This window comes from Vombatus ursinus, unplaced genomic scaffold (genome assembly GCF_900497805.2).
Source record: "Vombatus ursinus unplaced genomic scaffold, bare-nosed wombat genome assembly UNPS02000749.1, whole genome shotgun sequence".
In the NCBI taxonomy this organism is placed as follows: Eukaryota; Metazoa; Chordata; class Mammalia; order Diprotodontia; family Vombatidae; genus Vombatus; species Vombatus ursinus.
Window position 1 is genome coordinate 18,073,049 of NW_020940527.1, and position 15,292 is coordinate 18,088,340.

Sequence of the window (15,292 nt, forward strand, 5' to 3'; positions counted from 1 at the left end):
GATTGAATCTTATCTGAAATTCATGCTGTAGAAACCTACCTAGAGCCATAACTAGCCATGGGTGAATGGGGTTTTGTCCCAGGGCCCCGACATTTCAATCTCCATTCAGCAGATAATGTAACCACCCGCAGGCCACAACCCCAGCTCTTGCACTGCCTTCCCAACTGTCCCCTGTCCCTAGAAGAACGCAAACGCTGTCCAGTTGTGCCTTGTACTCCCACTGCCTCCCTGCTGCCCAGCTTCCTGCCTCAACTGCTTTTGCCTTCAGGTGAAAGTCTAACCAGTTCTATTTCTAAGTCGTTTCTTTGTTTCAGACAGCCTTTTGAGATGGGTGTGGGTAGGCTTTTCTCTGTCAGGCACCAAGAGGAAACACTAAGACAGAAATTATTTGGGACCAAACTGCTATATCTGAAGGGATTTGGGGGAAATGAAAAAAGGAAGGAAGATGAAACCACCTATTCCCAAGTACTCATGGAGAGGTCTAATCTGCCCAGCTCTGTTACACTTTCAGTAATCCCTGCTCAGCAATCAGAGCCATTTGGCATTCAGGGGCCTGGGGTGAGGGATGGCAGCAGGGACTGAAGTGGGTCAGAGCTGTGTAGTTCAGTACAGATTAAAGGTAATCCTTTAGATGAGAGGAAAGCCAGGATAGAGGCTTTGTGGACCAAGAAAAATCAGTTTAAAGGCACAGGCCAATGTTCTTAGCCCCACCTGGAAATTCAACTCAGAGATATTTATTGAGCCTCTGCTGTATTTAATCTTAGTACTATTTTAGACATTGTAAGGGAACCATAACAAAGAATCTGGAAATAAAAAGCAATTACAACAACAACAAAGGATCTAAGCAGCCAAAATGGACATCACAAAGTTTTTACAATGAAGTTTGACTCAGGAAAGCCTATCCATATGGAACCTATTTCCTTTTACACAATTCTAACAACTTGGGTAATCTGGCTTCCCAACCCACATAGCAAATAAAAAGCAACAAATAAAAAGGATGCCTACAGGCACCTCACAGCAGGAAGAAGTAACTGCTAAAAGGCCAACAGGGAAAAAAAAAGAAGTATATTATAAAAAGAAGTTACATCTCTGGGAGCCAGTTTGCTGCTCTGTAAAATAAGGAGATTGGACTGTGTCAATCATTCCCAATCTTTCAAGTGTAAGGATGGGTTTTTACTTTCAAGAAATATTGTGGACTCTACAAATCATAGTATTGTTTGTATCTGTTGAATGGGTACAAAAAGTAGCACTTTCAAATGAACACTTTTAAATTAATTTGTACATTATTCATAATCACAGCATCCACACATTTTAAAAATAGCGGATAGAGCACCAGGCTTAGAGTCAGGAAGACTTGAGCTCAGAACTGACCTCAGACCTTACTTAGCTGTGTGATCCTAGGCAAGTCACTTAACCCTGTTTGCCTCAGTTTCCTCATCTGTAAAACAAGCTGGAGAAGGAAATAGCAAACTGCTCTAGTGTCTCTGACTAGAAAATCCCAAAGGAGTCACAAAGCCAAGACTGAAATGATTAAACAACAAGAATGCATGTGTAGTGAGGGGGTTATAGTTATACCCCAAGTTGGCAGACCCAAGTCTCAGGTCAGCCTCATAAAGCTTCACAGAAAGCTTTCTGAGGAAACCAGAGGTAGGCATGTCTGCCAAGACAAAGAAAAAAGAGCATGAGAAGAGAGAAGCCTATGGGCCAACAGTGAAAGTGACCCATGATTAGGCCTGGAAATTTGGTGATAAGGGACACAGACAGAAGAAAGGCACGTGGAGTAGTGGCACTAGGCTAGGGGTCCAGGCACTTCTCCTTCCTTGCCACTGGGATAGTCCTGAGCACCCTCAGATGGACATATACTGGAATTCTCAACTAGATCCTTGTGAAGACCCAGGTCTTCCTGGGGCTGTTGCTTACTCACTGCTCTCACCCTGGCAAGTGCAAGGGGTGTAGGTCCCCTCTGCTCTTCTCTGTACCCACAAGTACAAGCAGAGGGATCTCCATAACAGATGACATTTTAAGAACTGTGCACAGGACATTGGGCCTGGAGTTAAGAAGACCTGAGTTCAAACACAGCCTGAGACTTTTACTAGCTGTGTGACCCTGGAAAAATCAATTGACCTCTTACTGTTTTGGTTTTCTCATCTGTAAAATGGGGATAATAACAGCACCTACTTTCCAGCGTATGGGGACCAAATAAGATGAAGAACTTTGCAAACTTTAAAGCATTATATAAATGCTAGCTATTATTATTATTACTTATATATTCATAGACTTTTTACTGAAACGTCAACTAGATGATCTCTGAGCTACCTTCGAGCTCTCAAATTGTCTATGAGGAGAGGGGAACAAAAATCATAAAAAAAAAAAAACAGACCCAAGGATTCATAATTCCCCACAGTCTGGGGCCATTTCATGTAGGAACAAATAGCTCTATATACTTCAGTGGGCCCTGAATTCTTATCTGTATTTAAGATCTTCATTAAAATGGCCTGACTCATCAAGAAAACGGTAAATCATGTCGTGTTCTCTGTTTAAGTTGGTAAGGGAGTGTGCATGATACATTTTAAAAAATAGTTACAGTATTTCGAAAGGGCCATGATTTTATCAGCATGACATGGATCACATATACTCTATGTCCTATTTTGATTAGAATATAAATAAAATGACTTCAAATGTTCCAAAGGTATGGCCTTTAAACAAGGGGAAGCCTTTAGCTGCCTGAAAAAATATAGCTCACCAGAATGACAGAAAGCATTAGAGAAGAGTGTCATATCTGAATTCAGAAGACCTGGTTCGAATCTCACATCAAGCTACGTACTACCTCTGTGACCTTAGTTTCCTCACCTTGGACTGGTCTAGATCAGAAGTGTCAAACTCACAACTTGAGAGCCTGTTGGCAAAACTCCCGGGTGTGGCTAGAACCAAATTAAAATGTAATTGGGAAATATTTACTGAAATAAATAAAAATACAATGTAACACAGATAATGTTAATTTGTGTTTTTCTAAGTCAATATGGAGTCCAGTTTCTATTTGAGTTTTAATACCACTGGTCTAGATCATTACTAAGGGCCCTTTTATCTGAAAATCTATAACCTATGACAAATCCCCTGGGGTTTTTGGATGCAGGGGATCTTACTGCAGTTACATGGTTCCTACTTTCCAAGAGCTTACAGTCTACTTGGACAGATAAGACTAGAGAGAAGCACATAGAATCATTGTGCTGGATTTGGAATGAGAGGTGCCAGGTTCAAATCCTGGCTCCGTCCTGTACTACCTGGGTGACTTTGGGCAGTCATTTGACCTTGACCACTTACTTGGCCTCATTTCGAAGGTCACTTCCAGCTGTAAATCTGTGAGCCAAAAAACATAAAAATTCATGGGAAGAATAGTCAGATTGCATCACCTGATTTTAGTACCTGCATTTTTTCAACAAGACGCTTGCTCCAGGGGAAATGCTTGCCTGGCACCAAGAGTAAAAAAAAGAAATTTTTGTCTCTCATTTAGTCATCACTGCTGACAGGGTGTAACGGGTGTTGTTTGCTGAATTATTAAAACCAACAGAAATAGCTGGTGGAATGGGCACTATTTATAGCTCTTTATCGAGCTTCAGTTGCTCCCCTCTGCTCTGTTTAGGACCCAGAAAAAGAAGTCCATCCAGAAGTAGGGTATCATAGATAGCCCTGGGTGGCTACAGTCCTGGAGATTAGTCCCAGCTAAACCACTGACTAGCTGTGTTACTCAACCTGTCTTGACCTAAACTGTCTCATCTGTAAAACAAGACTAGGTAGATTATAGTTATAGATTTAGAAATGGAATCAATCTTCCAGATCAAGGGTGTCACACACTACCCCGGCTGCCTGTGGCCCACAACAGTCCTGAGTATACAGAAACCAGATTTAATCTGGTTGGAATTAGAATCTGAATGGAATTAGAAAATATTTAATAAAATCAATAAAAATACAATAACAAATAGATGTTAACATGTGGTTTTCTGATTCAATACAGGATCTTTCTTTCAATTTAATGATCCCTGTTTCTATTTGAGATTGATACCACTGTTCTAAATAATCAAGTTGTACTTCCTTATTTTAGAGATGAAAGAATGTAAGCTCCTTGAGGGCAAGGATGGTTTCGTTTTTGTCTGTGTGTTCTCAATGCCTAACACAGTGCCAACTGGATGGGTGGTAGATGCTTAATAAATGTGCACTGATTAAGCAATGAGAAAATTGAGGCAAACTGACTTGCCCAAGGTGACATAGTTTATAAGTAACAAGTCAAGACACATCAATAAGCATTTATTAAGTGCCTACTATGTGCCAAGCACTGTGCTAAGTGCTGAGGATACAAAGAAAGGCAAAACACTCCCTGCCTTCAAAGAACTTACAATCTAATGGCAGAGTCAAAAGTCAAATCCAGGTTCTCAGACACCAAATCCAATGTTCCTTGTACTATAATACACAATGATATTGCAGCTGCCTGAAGACAGGAAGTTGAGCCAAGTGACCTCGAGGTCACTTCTAGCTACAAGGGTCAATGAGTCCATGAAGTTACCTACAAGGCCCTGAATTAGGCAAGAATAATATTTGGTCCCTGCCCTCAGGCAGCTAAAAATCAAGCTGGGGAATTAAAGGAAATGCACAAGAAAAGTTAACAAGCAAGAAAAAGGCAGTTGATGTTAAGTACCATATTAGTACCTAGACGATAAGGGCTATAGGAGTTCAGAGGAAGAAAAGAACTTTGGGCTGGAGTGACCAGGGAATTCTGCATGTAGGAGGTGGAACTGTAACAGTTAATGGTTCCTTCCTACCCTAGGGGGAAATGGGGTCTGAGGAATGCAGTGTTATCTATTGTACTTTAGAGCATACATTCTAGATAAAAGATCCCTTTTAGTCCTAACATAGTCTAATTCTGAAAAGAGGGTATCTGAAGGTATAAATTAGAATCAATCAATCAACAAGCATTTATTAAGCTCCCATTACTTACCAAGATCATAGGATCACAGAGGCCTTGAAAAGTTAAATGACTTGCCCAAGGTCATACAGGTATTAACTGGCAAAATTAGTATTTTATCTGGGTCCTCTTTTTTTTTTTTTTTTTTTTGGCAAGGCAATTGGAGTTAAGTGACTTGCCCAGAGTCACACAGCTAGTAAGTGTTGTGTCAGAGGCCAGATTTGAACTCAGGTCCTCCTGACTCCAGGGCCAGTGCTCTATCCGCTATACCACCTAGCTGCCCCTAGGTCTTCTTTTACTAAATCCAGCACCCTTTCTGATGTCCCATGCTGTTTCCCAGGCATATTTCTCCTTGTTGAGGTCCACACTGAAGTCAACATGTTCATGTCTTCCCAAGAGGAAACACCAAGGGGGACTTTTGGGTTTGAATTGCCTTCCTTTTAGATCTATCTGATCCCCCAGGAAGGGAGGTGAGAGAGCTCCATGGTGGGGACCCTGTGCTCACCCAGGAGCATAGCTCAAGTCTCAAAGACTGCATTGTTCCCCTCTACCCACTCCTTACAGAATCTCCACACCAACAAGTTTGCAATGGACCGCCACAGTGGAGTGCTACGCATTAGAGCTGGAGCCACCCTGGACTACGAGAAGTCAAGGACTCATTTCATCACTGTTGTGGCCAAGGTAATACAGGGGCTTTCTTTGGAAATCTGGGGTGGCAAATCTGGGCGTCTAGAGGGCAGAGCAACCTTTGTCAGTAGTAAGTATTCCTGCATCTTAAAGGAGGCAACTTCTTGCAGGGATGGAAAGAGAGGAAAAGGATCATCAAGGTTTTAAAGGATGGACATTATGGACTGAGGGTGCCACTACAGCTTTTCTCTTAGTTTAAATATTGCTCCCTCATTCAGAGTAAAGGAAATGCACAGAGCAACATAGTAGAATGCATATAGACTTTGGAGTTTCATGGCCTTGTACAAGTCACTTATCCTCTTTGGGTACCAGTTTCCTGGTGTGCAAAAGGAGGGCAATGAACTTGCAATAGAATGTTTTCCCCATAAACCTGGGACACACTCTCATAAACATACATGCCATCAGTGGAAAGAGTGAGCACATCTATGCATAGGTCAGTAAAAAGGACAATTGATTTAGAAATAGAGGACCCAGATCAAAGACCATTTTTGCCAGTTAATACCTGTATGACCTTGGGGACATCTCCATTGTTGCAGAGTCACTGGCATCTTCCGACAGTGTTCCTCCTGGGTCTTCTGCCCTGCCAATCTCAACTAGTAATCATGCTCTCTCTACTAGGCATGTGGTCTCTCTCAGGCTCACTGGCTTAGTTCAGTCTGTTCCAGGAAGGTTACTGCTCCCTTGTGGCTTCATGGGTTTGTTGCTACACAATGCCCCACTGGCCCCATAGCTTACTGCTAAGGATGGCTCTACTGGCCACAATGTCGTGGAGCTTCTCTCCTTCCAGTTTCTGGCTTCAACTGGAGTCATCAGCTGAGGGGTTGCTCCTTCCTCTAAGATAGCAGTATCAAACTCAAATAGAAATAGGAGCCACTAAACCATGCATAAGGATCCCTACAAGGTGCAACGTGACTTAGAAAACTACATGTTAACATTATCTATGTTCTGTTCTGTTTTTATTAATTTTGTTAAATATTTGTCTGTCATATTTTAATCTGCTTCTGGACATTCTGGAATATTGTGAGACAGAGTAGGTTCAGTTATCCTTTAGCTTAAAGCTACATTTCTTCTGGAAAGATGAGGCTCCAACATACCCAGTCACCATACTCAGGAAAGACCCTTACACAGAATGAAGGGAGTTCAGGAGATACAGACGAGTTGGACAATTTTGAAACTACCATACTTATTTTATTATGTATATTTTTTAAAAAACTAAATAATCATAGTTTTATGCATGATATTCTTTTCCCACTTTTCTTTGTATATGGAAATGATAGTGGCTGCTAACGTTTGTCAATGTAATAATAATAATAATAAATAATGTTTAAAAGACCATTGCTGCTTTTTCTCCCCTGTAAAGAGAGCCTATCAGTCATAGGTTCCTAGAATCACAGATCAGGAGCAGGAAGAGATCTCAAAGGCCTCTGGCACAATCCTTTTATTTTACAAAAAGAGGAGCCAGAGAAGTTAAGTGGATTTGCCTGAGCTCACACAAGTAATAAGCATCAGAGGCAGAATTTAAAGTCAGGTCCTCTGACTCCACACTCCATACGGACTGCATCTCCCATGCTCTGGAAGGTTCGGCTTTCAGAGTGCAAGGTCTTGCAGTTTCTGCCAAGTTGGGGCCTGATGAGGTATTGTATGTCTGTCATTGTAGAACCAGTATAGCTAAGGCAGAGTGGTTCATCACTAGGTGGGCTGAAGGGTGACAACAGCTTCAGCCACAGCTGAAAGACCATCTGCTAAATCACAGAGGAGTTGTGATCTGCTTTGGTAAAGGGAGGACCCTGCCAATCTATTTAAATATCCTTGTAGTAAGTCTCTAGTCTAGCTCAGGGACCAGAGGTCTTCAATTTGGAGCCTCAAAGGAACTTCAGAGATCATCTTGCCCAATTCCTTCCTTTTAGAGATACGGAAACGAGTCCAGGAAAGTTGAGTGACTTTCCTAAGGTTATATAGATTATCAACACCAGGGGTGAAATTTGAACCCAGATCTTTTGACCCCAGAGTCAATGGTCTTTCCATTGTACCATGCAGCTTCTGTCTATGAAGTAAGAACTAGTTTCATTGAGCTGCTGTACTCCTAGGCAGAAAAACCTATGCATTGAGGAATACATGACCTTAAAGAGGTGTTCCCTTTGTAAATATGGGTATCTGACCTTATCTCCAAAAAAAGTGTTCTCTCCTTCTCCCCACCTCCTAGTCAGGCAAGTTTCCACACTATCCCCTCTACGCACAATGTCCATTCCTGTTTGCATTTACTTATACTGTTTATTTATACTGTTTTACTGTTTGAACCACAATCAGATTCTTTGTAACTTTCACTCTTTAGCCTGCTTCTTCATCCTAGATCCAAATAAATCAATCTAACCATCCAAAAATCATCTAATCCTTCTGCATGGCAAAACTTCAATTATTTTAAGACAGTTTTCATCTTTCTTTCTAGTTTTTTCTCTAAGCTAAATGTATTCAGTATTTTTCTATTTCTTTTCTCCTCTTTCTTCCCTTCCCTTCCCTTTTTCCTTTCCTTTCCTTCCCTCCTCCTATTCATTTTTTTCTCTTCAAGAACTATTTATCAATCATTGCTATATAGCACAGAACAGGATCTTGGGAGGATGAGGAATAAAAATAGATACAGTTTGTTGGGACAATTATAGAATTATAGAATTAGAAAGTACCATAGAGAGAATCTTTACTTTATACTGTTTCTCCTGCAGAGAATGGATTTCTACGCCCTTAGAACTAGGAAGGACCTTGGAAATTATCTAATCTAATACCGTCACTTTTTCAAGTGAGGAAACTGAAACTAATTCAGTAACAGCCATTTTCCTGGATAGCTGCCTTGTGACAGAAAGTGAAATTCAACATGTAGGTCACCCCCTTTCCTAGGGATTTTTTTGTTGTTGTTGCTCTGCTTTTTAAATCTTCTCCCCAGTTGACTGCTTTTTTTCTCTTCTCTTTTTACTTTCTTTCCTAAAATAACAGAATCAAAGATTTATAGTTGGAAGGGTCTCTAGAGATTATCTAATCCAAATTTTCTCATTTTACAGATGAGAAAACAGAGATCCAGAAAGCTTAAGTGATTTGCCCAAGGTCACCTAGATAGAAAAGGTCAGAACTGGAATTTGAACCTAGGTCCTTTGACTCCAAACCCAGTGCTATTTCTGTTATCACATTGCTTCTCTTCCCCTTCCCTCTTTCTTAACTATGATGTACTCCACACATTCCTCCTTGACACTATCTCTTTAATACCAACATTCTCTTGGGGATAAAGTTTGGTCGTAATGAGGGAACACCATAATCTCCAAAGAATCCAAATTGTGGATGACCCGAATAACTAAGACACAAGTATTAGTGTACATAGGGAGGCTGCAGCATGCTACCATCTATACCTTATTCTTTTTTTTAATTTTTTTTTTAAATTTTAGGCAATTCGGGGTTAAGTGTCTTGCCCAGGGTCACACAGCTAGTAAGTGTCAAGGGTTTGGTCTGAGGCCAGATTTGAACTCAGGTCCTCCTGACTTCAAGGCCGGTGCTCTATCCACTGCGTCACTTAGCTGCCCCTATACCTTATTCTTAAGAAGTGATATAAGGAATATCATCCAGGAAATGTGTTGATTAGAAAAAAGATGTCAGCCAGTCATGGAGCAAGAGCAAAGGATAAAAGGTTCAGCCCATACAAGGGCTAAAATGATACCCTTAGAATCGGAGGGGAAAAAAAACTGTCCTAGAAGATGTCCAGTATGTCAGCTACACAGGAGATAAGATTTATAAAGTGTTTTTTAAACCTTAAAGTGCTGTATAAATACTAGCTATTGTTATTATTGAGCTGCTCCAGCTCTCACTGATATCTGCCCCAGTCTCCTGATTTCTCAGCATTTATAGGCTATATTGTACAATTAAATGCTTAACTATGTACCATGATGCTTTTTTTTTTTTGGCTAATTGTCTTACGGTGGAAATCACCTGCCTAACAAAACCATTAAGCCGGGAACAATTCTGATTCTTATTTCTTCCTCCAGGATGGTGGAGGGAAGCTCCGAGGAGATTATGTAGTATTCTCAGCCACCGCTACCATCACCATCAATGTGGATGATGCCCAGGACATGGACCCCATCTTTGTTGGCACACCATATTATGGCTATGTCTACGAGGATTCCCATCCAGTGAGTAAGACTATCTTTTGGAGGGGATTCTTGAGCCTGGTAAAATTGGTAAGGAATTCAGGTTTGTCTTTACTTCTCCTTTAACCCTCTTTGGCCACTCATGCAGGCAGTTAAGACCCTTATCACATTGTTTGAAAAACTACATCCTCTACTATGTTGTGGCCAGACTGCATCCTATTCTTATAACCTCTTTGGGAATTGGTTTGATTCTGTGAATAGAGCGCAGGATTGGGAGTCTGAAGACCTGAGTGCCAGTCTTGGTTTGCTACTACTCAGCTATATGACCTTGGTTAAGTCACTTTTCTCTGAGCCTCAGTATCTTATTTTATGAAATGAGGGTACTGAATTAGATTCTCTCTATGGTACTTTCTAATTCTATAATTGTCCCAACAAACTGTATCTATTTTTATTCCTCATCCTCCCAAGATCCTGTTCTGTGCTATACAGCAATGATTGATAAGTAGTTCTTAAAGAGAAAAAAAATGAATAGGAGGAGGGAAGGGAAGGAAAGGAAATAGGGAAGGGAAGGGAAGAAATAGGAGAAAAGAAATAGAAAAAAATTGAATAAATTTAGCTTAGAGAAAAAACTAGAAAGAAAGATGAAAACTGTCTTAAAATAATTGAAGTTTTGCCATGCAGAAGGATTAGATGATTTTTGGATGGTTAGATTGATTTTATTTGGATCTAGGATGAAGAAGCAGGCTAAAGAGTGAAAGTTACAAAGAATCTGATTGTGGTTCAATATAAAGAAGCCTCCCTAACAATTCAAGCTGCCCCAAACTGGAATGTTCTACCTCAGAAGTGTCCTGGTACAGGAGATATTCAATAAAAGGATAGACTTTTTAGGAATTTTAGGAATGCTTCAGGTCAAGGTCAGAAGGGAACACGAGTTCCTGAGATTCTACAATTCTATGACGATGGATAAGTAGGAGGAGTCAAAGATTATTCCAGCGTTGCAATGACAGAAATGGATTTTGTGGTAAGTGGTGAGAGAAATAAGAGTTCATGTCCCCTGCATATTGATTATGACCAAGAAAAAGTGATCAGGCTTTTCTTTCTCCTGAGTAGGGATGCTCTGGGAATGCCTGTTCAGGGCTGCTCTGTGTTGTGGAATTCAGGAATCTCTCTTTCTCTCTTGTCGTTCTATATCTGCTCTCTATTTTCTTCCAGGGATCAGAGATCCTGACAGTGGTTGCTGTAGATGGTGATCGGGGTAAACCTAACATGGTCCTCTACAGCCTTGTGAATGGTGAGTTCTGGGGGATGTTTGAAGAAAGGATTCCTGGATAACTGGTCTCCCTGCCTTTGATTCAGAAACTCTTTGGGCCCCAGCTTTCCATTTATACAACTGACATGCAAGATGATAAGGACAAAGGCTACACTATTCTATGAAGCGTAAAACTTCTCAAAACATTTATTTCCAAATATTTTTATTCTCAATTCTATATAAAGATAACAAAATGCTATTTCATACTCAATCAACAAGTGTTTATTAAGTGTCTACTATGTGACTGGCACTGTACTAAGGGCTGGGGATACAAAGGTAAAAAAGTGATCTCAAAGACCTTACATTGTACTCTCTTTTCACATTCATACACACACACAATCATATCCCAAAATTCCTCTTACACTGTTATTGTATAATAATCTCATAATCTCACACAAACCACATCTACTGACTTTCACTCTAATACAAACCAACAAACATTTATTAAGTACCTGTGATATGATAGGTCCTAGAGCTATGAAAATAAAATGAAAAATAGTCCCTGTCCTCAAATAGATTACATTCTATTCTATGTTCACAAGTATGCACATATGCCCACATACACATCCAAAGATTCTTCTTACACTAGCATAGTAACACTCATGCTCCAGTACACAGCACAGACACATGAGTCACACACACCAACTTGTGCCCCCAAATTCTTCTCTCTACATTTACATAGACCCATCAATTATACTGTTCTATCCCCTCTACCCCATCCCCAATCACATACCATCCACTTCTCATCTAGGTCTTTACCCAGGACCAGACTAAGAGTCAGGAAAATAAAAACCACCAATGATAAGCAATAGGTCTAGAAGGAAGTCGGTCACCAAGTCATCAGTAGGACAGTTAGAATCAAGCCGACCAAGAATCAAGTTCTCCTGTTGCAAGGTGTCATTAATGGGTTCCACAAAAAGTCTGGTCTATTTGGAGGCCATGCCTCATAAATAGTGGACGTGGTATGAAGGAGAGAGGGGTTACTCCAAGACAGCCAGCTGACTACGTGGTATCACAACCAACATTCCCTTATATACACATAACACATACACACACACAAACACACACAATCACGTCTACCCTTTTCATACACACGTGTTCCTCACAAGGAGGAAAATGTCGAGAGTATAGAATACTCTGGACACTACAGTTTCTACCTTCACCTCTATGCCTACGGGCTTCTATCTAGTTTTTTGTTTTGTGTTTTAGGGTTTTTTTTTTGTTTTGTTTTGTTTTTATCTACAAGCAGCCTAGAAAAGCAAAAGATGTTAGAGATCCCTATGATAAATATAAATCTAGGTCATACACACAAGTACAGGCATTGCCATATTATAAAATCTTAAGCCTCCAGGAGATCAGCCTCATAGATATGGGACCGTGGAGTCCAATCCTAATGAGGTTAATTCTTGTTTTAGCATCTGCTCCCCCTTGTGGCCCAATGGGGAACTGTAGACTTCCCTCTTGTGGCCCTATAGGAACTAAAGTTCATCTTCTTTCAAAACAGGGAGTGATGAAGCCTTCAGGATCAATGAAACCACAGGAGGCATCTCTGTCACAGTGTCCCCCAGCCAGCTCAAGAAAGAGGTGTACGAGCTGAGAGTACAGGTAAGAACTTGGAGAAGCTCTCCACGCACCTACTGCTCACTTCTGCTGAATTTCTGGTTATGGGCCAGAGCACAAGTTCTGATGACTCTACGGAACTTGACCAAGGGTTGACCTCGCAGGAAGGTGAAATGGCTCATCACTTATGTAATTTGGGGAGCAAAGAACATTTCCCCAACCTATCACAAATACGTGAAATTCTACCACTAGAGATTATTTCCTTTGGGTGCAGTTGATTTGAGAGTAATATTAAGTATCTAATTCCCCAAAGCAAATGTGTTTAATAATCATAATGGCTCCTATTTATATAGTCTTTGTGAAAGAGTTCTTTACAAAACTATGAAGAGGCAGCGCAAGTGTTTTTATACCCCTTTTACAGATAAGAAAACTGAGGCTGAGAGAGAAGGAAGTCATTTTTCTACTGTTTACACAGCTACTCAACCGTGTTTCCATTTACATGTTATCCCCTACCCCAGCTAGAAACTAGGAGAGAAAAGGCTCTTTCCATTATACCACTAATAGATGACTTTCTCCTTAATCAGGAGGGACTGGGAAAGCAGAATAGAACTGGACACTTAGGGAGAAACCAGGAAGGGAGAGAAAGCACGAGGAAGGGTCTCTTGGGGACCCTGAAGACAAGTTTAATAAGAGTCACAATTCTGCCAAGCACCAACCTTTGTTCAGGAATCTGGGAGGGACACACCTTTTACAGGAATGGGTGGGGAACAGCAGCAGAGAGTCCTGTCCTTGCCTGTTGCCTACCTATTATAATATTACAGGGCTCCCATGAATACCAGAAAGTCTGGCCCCCATTCAAGAGCCTGACTTTGGGGGAAGCAATCCAACATACATGGACTTAATACCTCTGTGCCTCCAGCTTCCTATCCCTGATTCCCAGAAGCTCCCTAAAATCTTCCCCCTTAAGTCCTCCACCCTTTGATATTAATACCTGCTATCAGGAAAGGATCTTGTTCTCTGAGATGTAAATGACTGATAAGGCACAACCTGTTACCCTTCCCAGGAGAGACCTGCATTTTACCTGGGGTGGGGAGTGGGAGGAACTATACATGAGATACTTAAATTCCTATTACAGCCTAGAATTTCAGATATTAGCTAGTTTTGTGGGAAAGAGTTTTTTTGTCTTGAGGGGCAGAGGGCCTTTTAGGGTTTTACTAAAAATCATACCACATATACCAGTATCTACTCTGCCTATATATTAGACCAATCAGGGATCTCTACATGTGTTTGTGTATTTGGGGGACGGTAGGAGGAGGGTTGTTGGGAGACAAGTGTTTGTGTGGCTGGTGACATCATAGATATAAACAACTTTCCCAAGATCAAACAGCTAGTAAGTGGCAGAGTCAGGATTCGCACTCAGGTCCTCTGACTACAAATTTGGAACTGTCTCCACTACCGCAAACTGTATCCTGATGTTTGTGGGTATCTGTATATCCAGCAATCTGGAGTAATTCATTCAAATATATGAATAATATGTATTAAGTTCTTACTGTGTGTTAGATACTTTGCTAAGCCCTGAGGATACAATTAAGAGGAGTGACAACATTTGTCCTCAGTGAAATTGCAGTCTAATAGAGGAAGCCAATATATATAGGAGAGTGATGACTAGTAAAAGGAGTTTGGGTCTAGTGAGCCACAAGGATAATGAATTGATATATAGGGCATTCAAATGCCACATGCCTTCTAGAAGTAATGCTACTATACTATTGATTCAATTAGAGCAAGGTGGGAGAGGAAGTCAGAAGGGCTGGTAAGCAGATGGCAAGATAGCTGGATGGCGTGTGAACATGAAACCAGATCTGGTGTGTCAGGCCAGCAGGCTCCAGTGGGGCCAGCCCGCTAGTCATAGTGGGCTAATTGGGCTCTTTTTTTTTAAATTTAAGCAGTTGGGGTTAAGTCACTTGCCCAGGGTCACACAGCTACTAAGTGTCAAGTGTTTGGTCTGAGACCAGATTTGAACCCAAGTTCTCCTGATTTCAGGGCTGGTGCGCTATCTGCTGAGCCACCTAGCTACCCCTAATTGGGCTCTTAGTCACCCATTGATTTGGCTAAATCCAAGAGAGGGAGAGTTCTAAGTAGTTTAACTTCTCCAGGTACTGATGCAATAGATTCTGGAGATCCAGAGTGCAGAGGTCCAGGTCCAGAGGCCCAGGCCTGGTATGGAAGGTGCTGGTGCAGGGAGAGAGAAGCAGCAGATGGCCAGATGGCCTGGGTGGAAAGCTAGATGACTGGATGAAATGTGAAGCTGAAGCATATGTATTTTTATTTATTTACACATGTGAGTGTATATGTGTGTATGCAAGTTGAGGGTCTGTAGTGAACTAGACCTAGTTCAGCAGCCCTGAACCCCCAATGTTCCCTCCTGTAGGTGTCAGAGGTCAGTTCCAAAGAGACCCTAGCACCTCAGGCTTCAACAACTGTGACCATCCGGGTAGTTGACCTCAACAACCATCCTCCAACATTCTATGGAGAGAATGGAGTCCAGAATATGTTTGAGCTGACAATGTATGAGGGTCCATCTGAGGGGGAGATTCTTCGGGGCCTCAAGATCACAGTCAATGACTCTGATCAGGTAGGTCAGAACACCCTCTGGTC

At 41.3% G+C, this 15,292-nt stretch overlaps 1 protein-coding gene across 1 annotated transcript in view; it reads left to right on the forward strand.

Moving 5' to 3' along the window:
* CDHR1 (cadherin related family member 1) overlaps nt 1-15,292 on the forward strand; it is a 52,835-nt gene that overhangs the window by 21,211 nt on the left and 16,332 nt on the right. Inside the window, 5 exon segments of the mRNA XM_027860228.1 lie at nt 5,522-5,638; nt 9,667-9,810; nt 10,981-11,059; nt 12,582-12,682; nt 15,066-15,269. Coding sequence (XP_027716029.1) covers nt 5,522-5,638; nt 9,667-9,810; nt 10,981-11,059; nt 12,582-12,682; nt 15,066-15,269 — 645 coding nt within the window.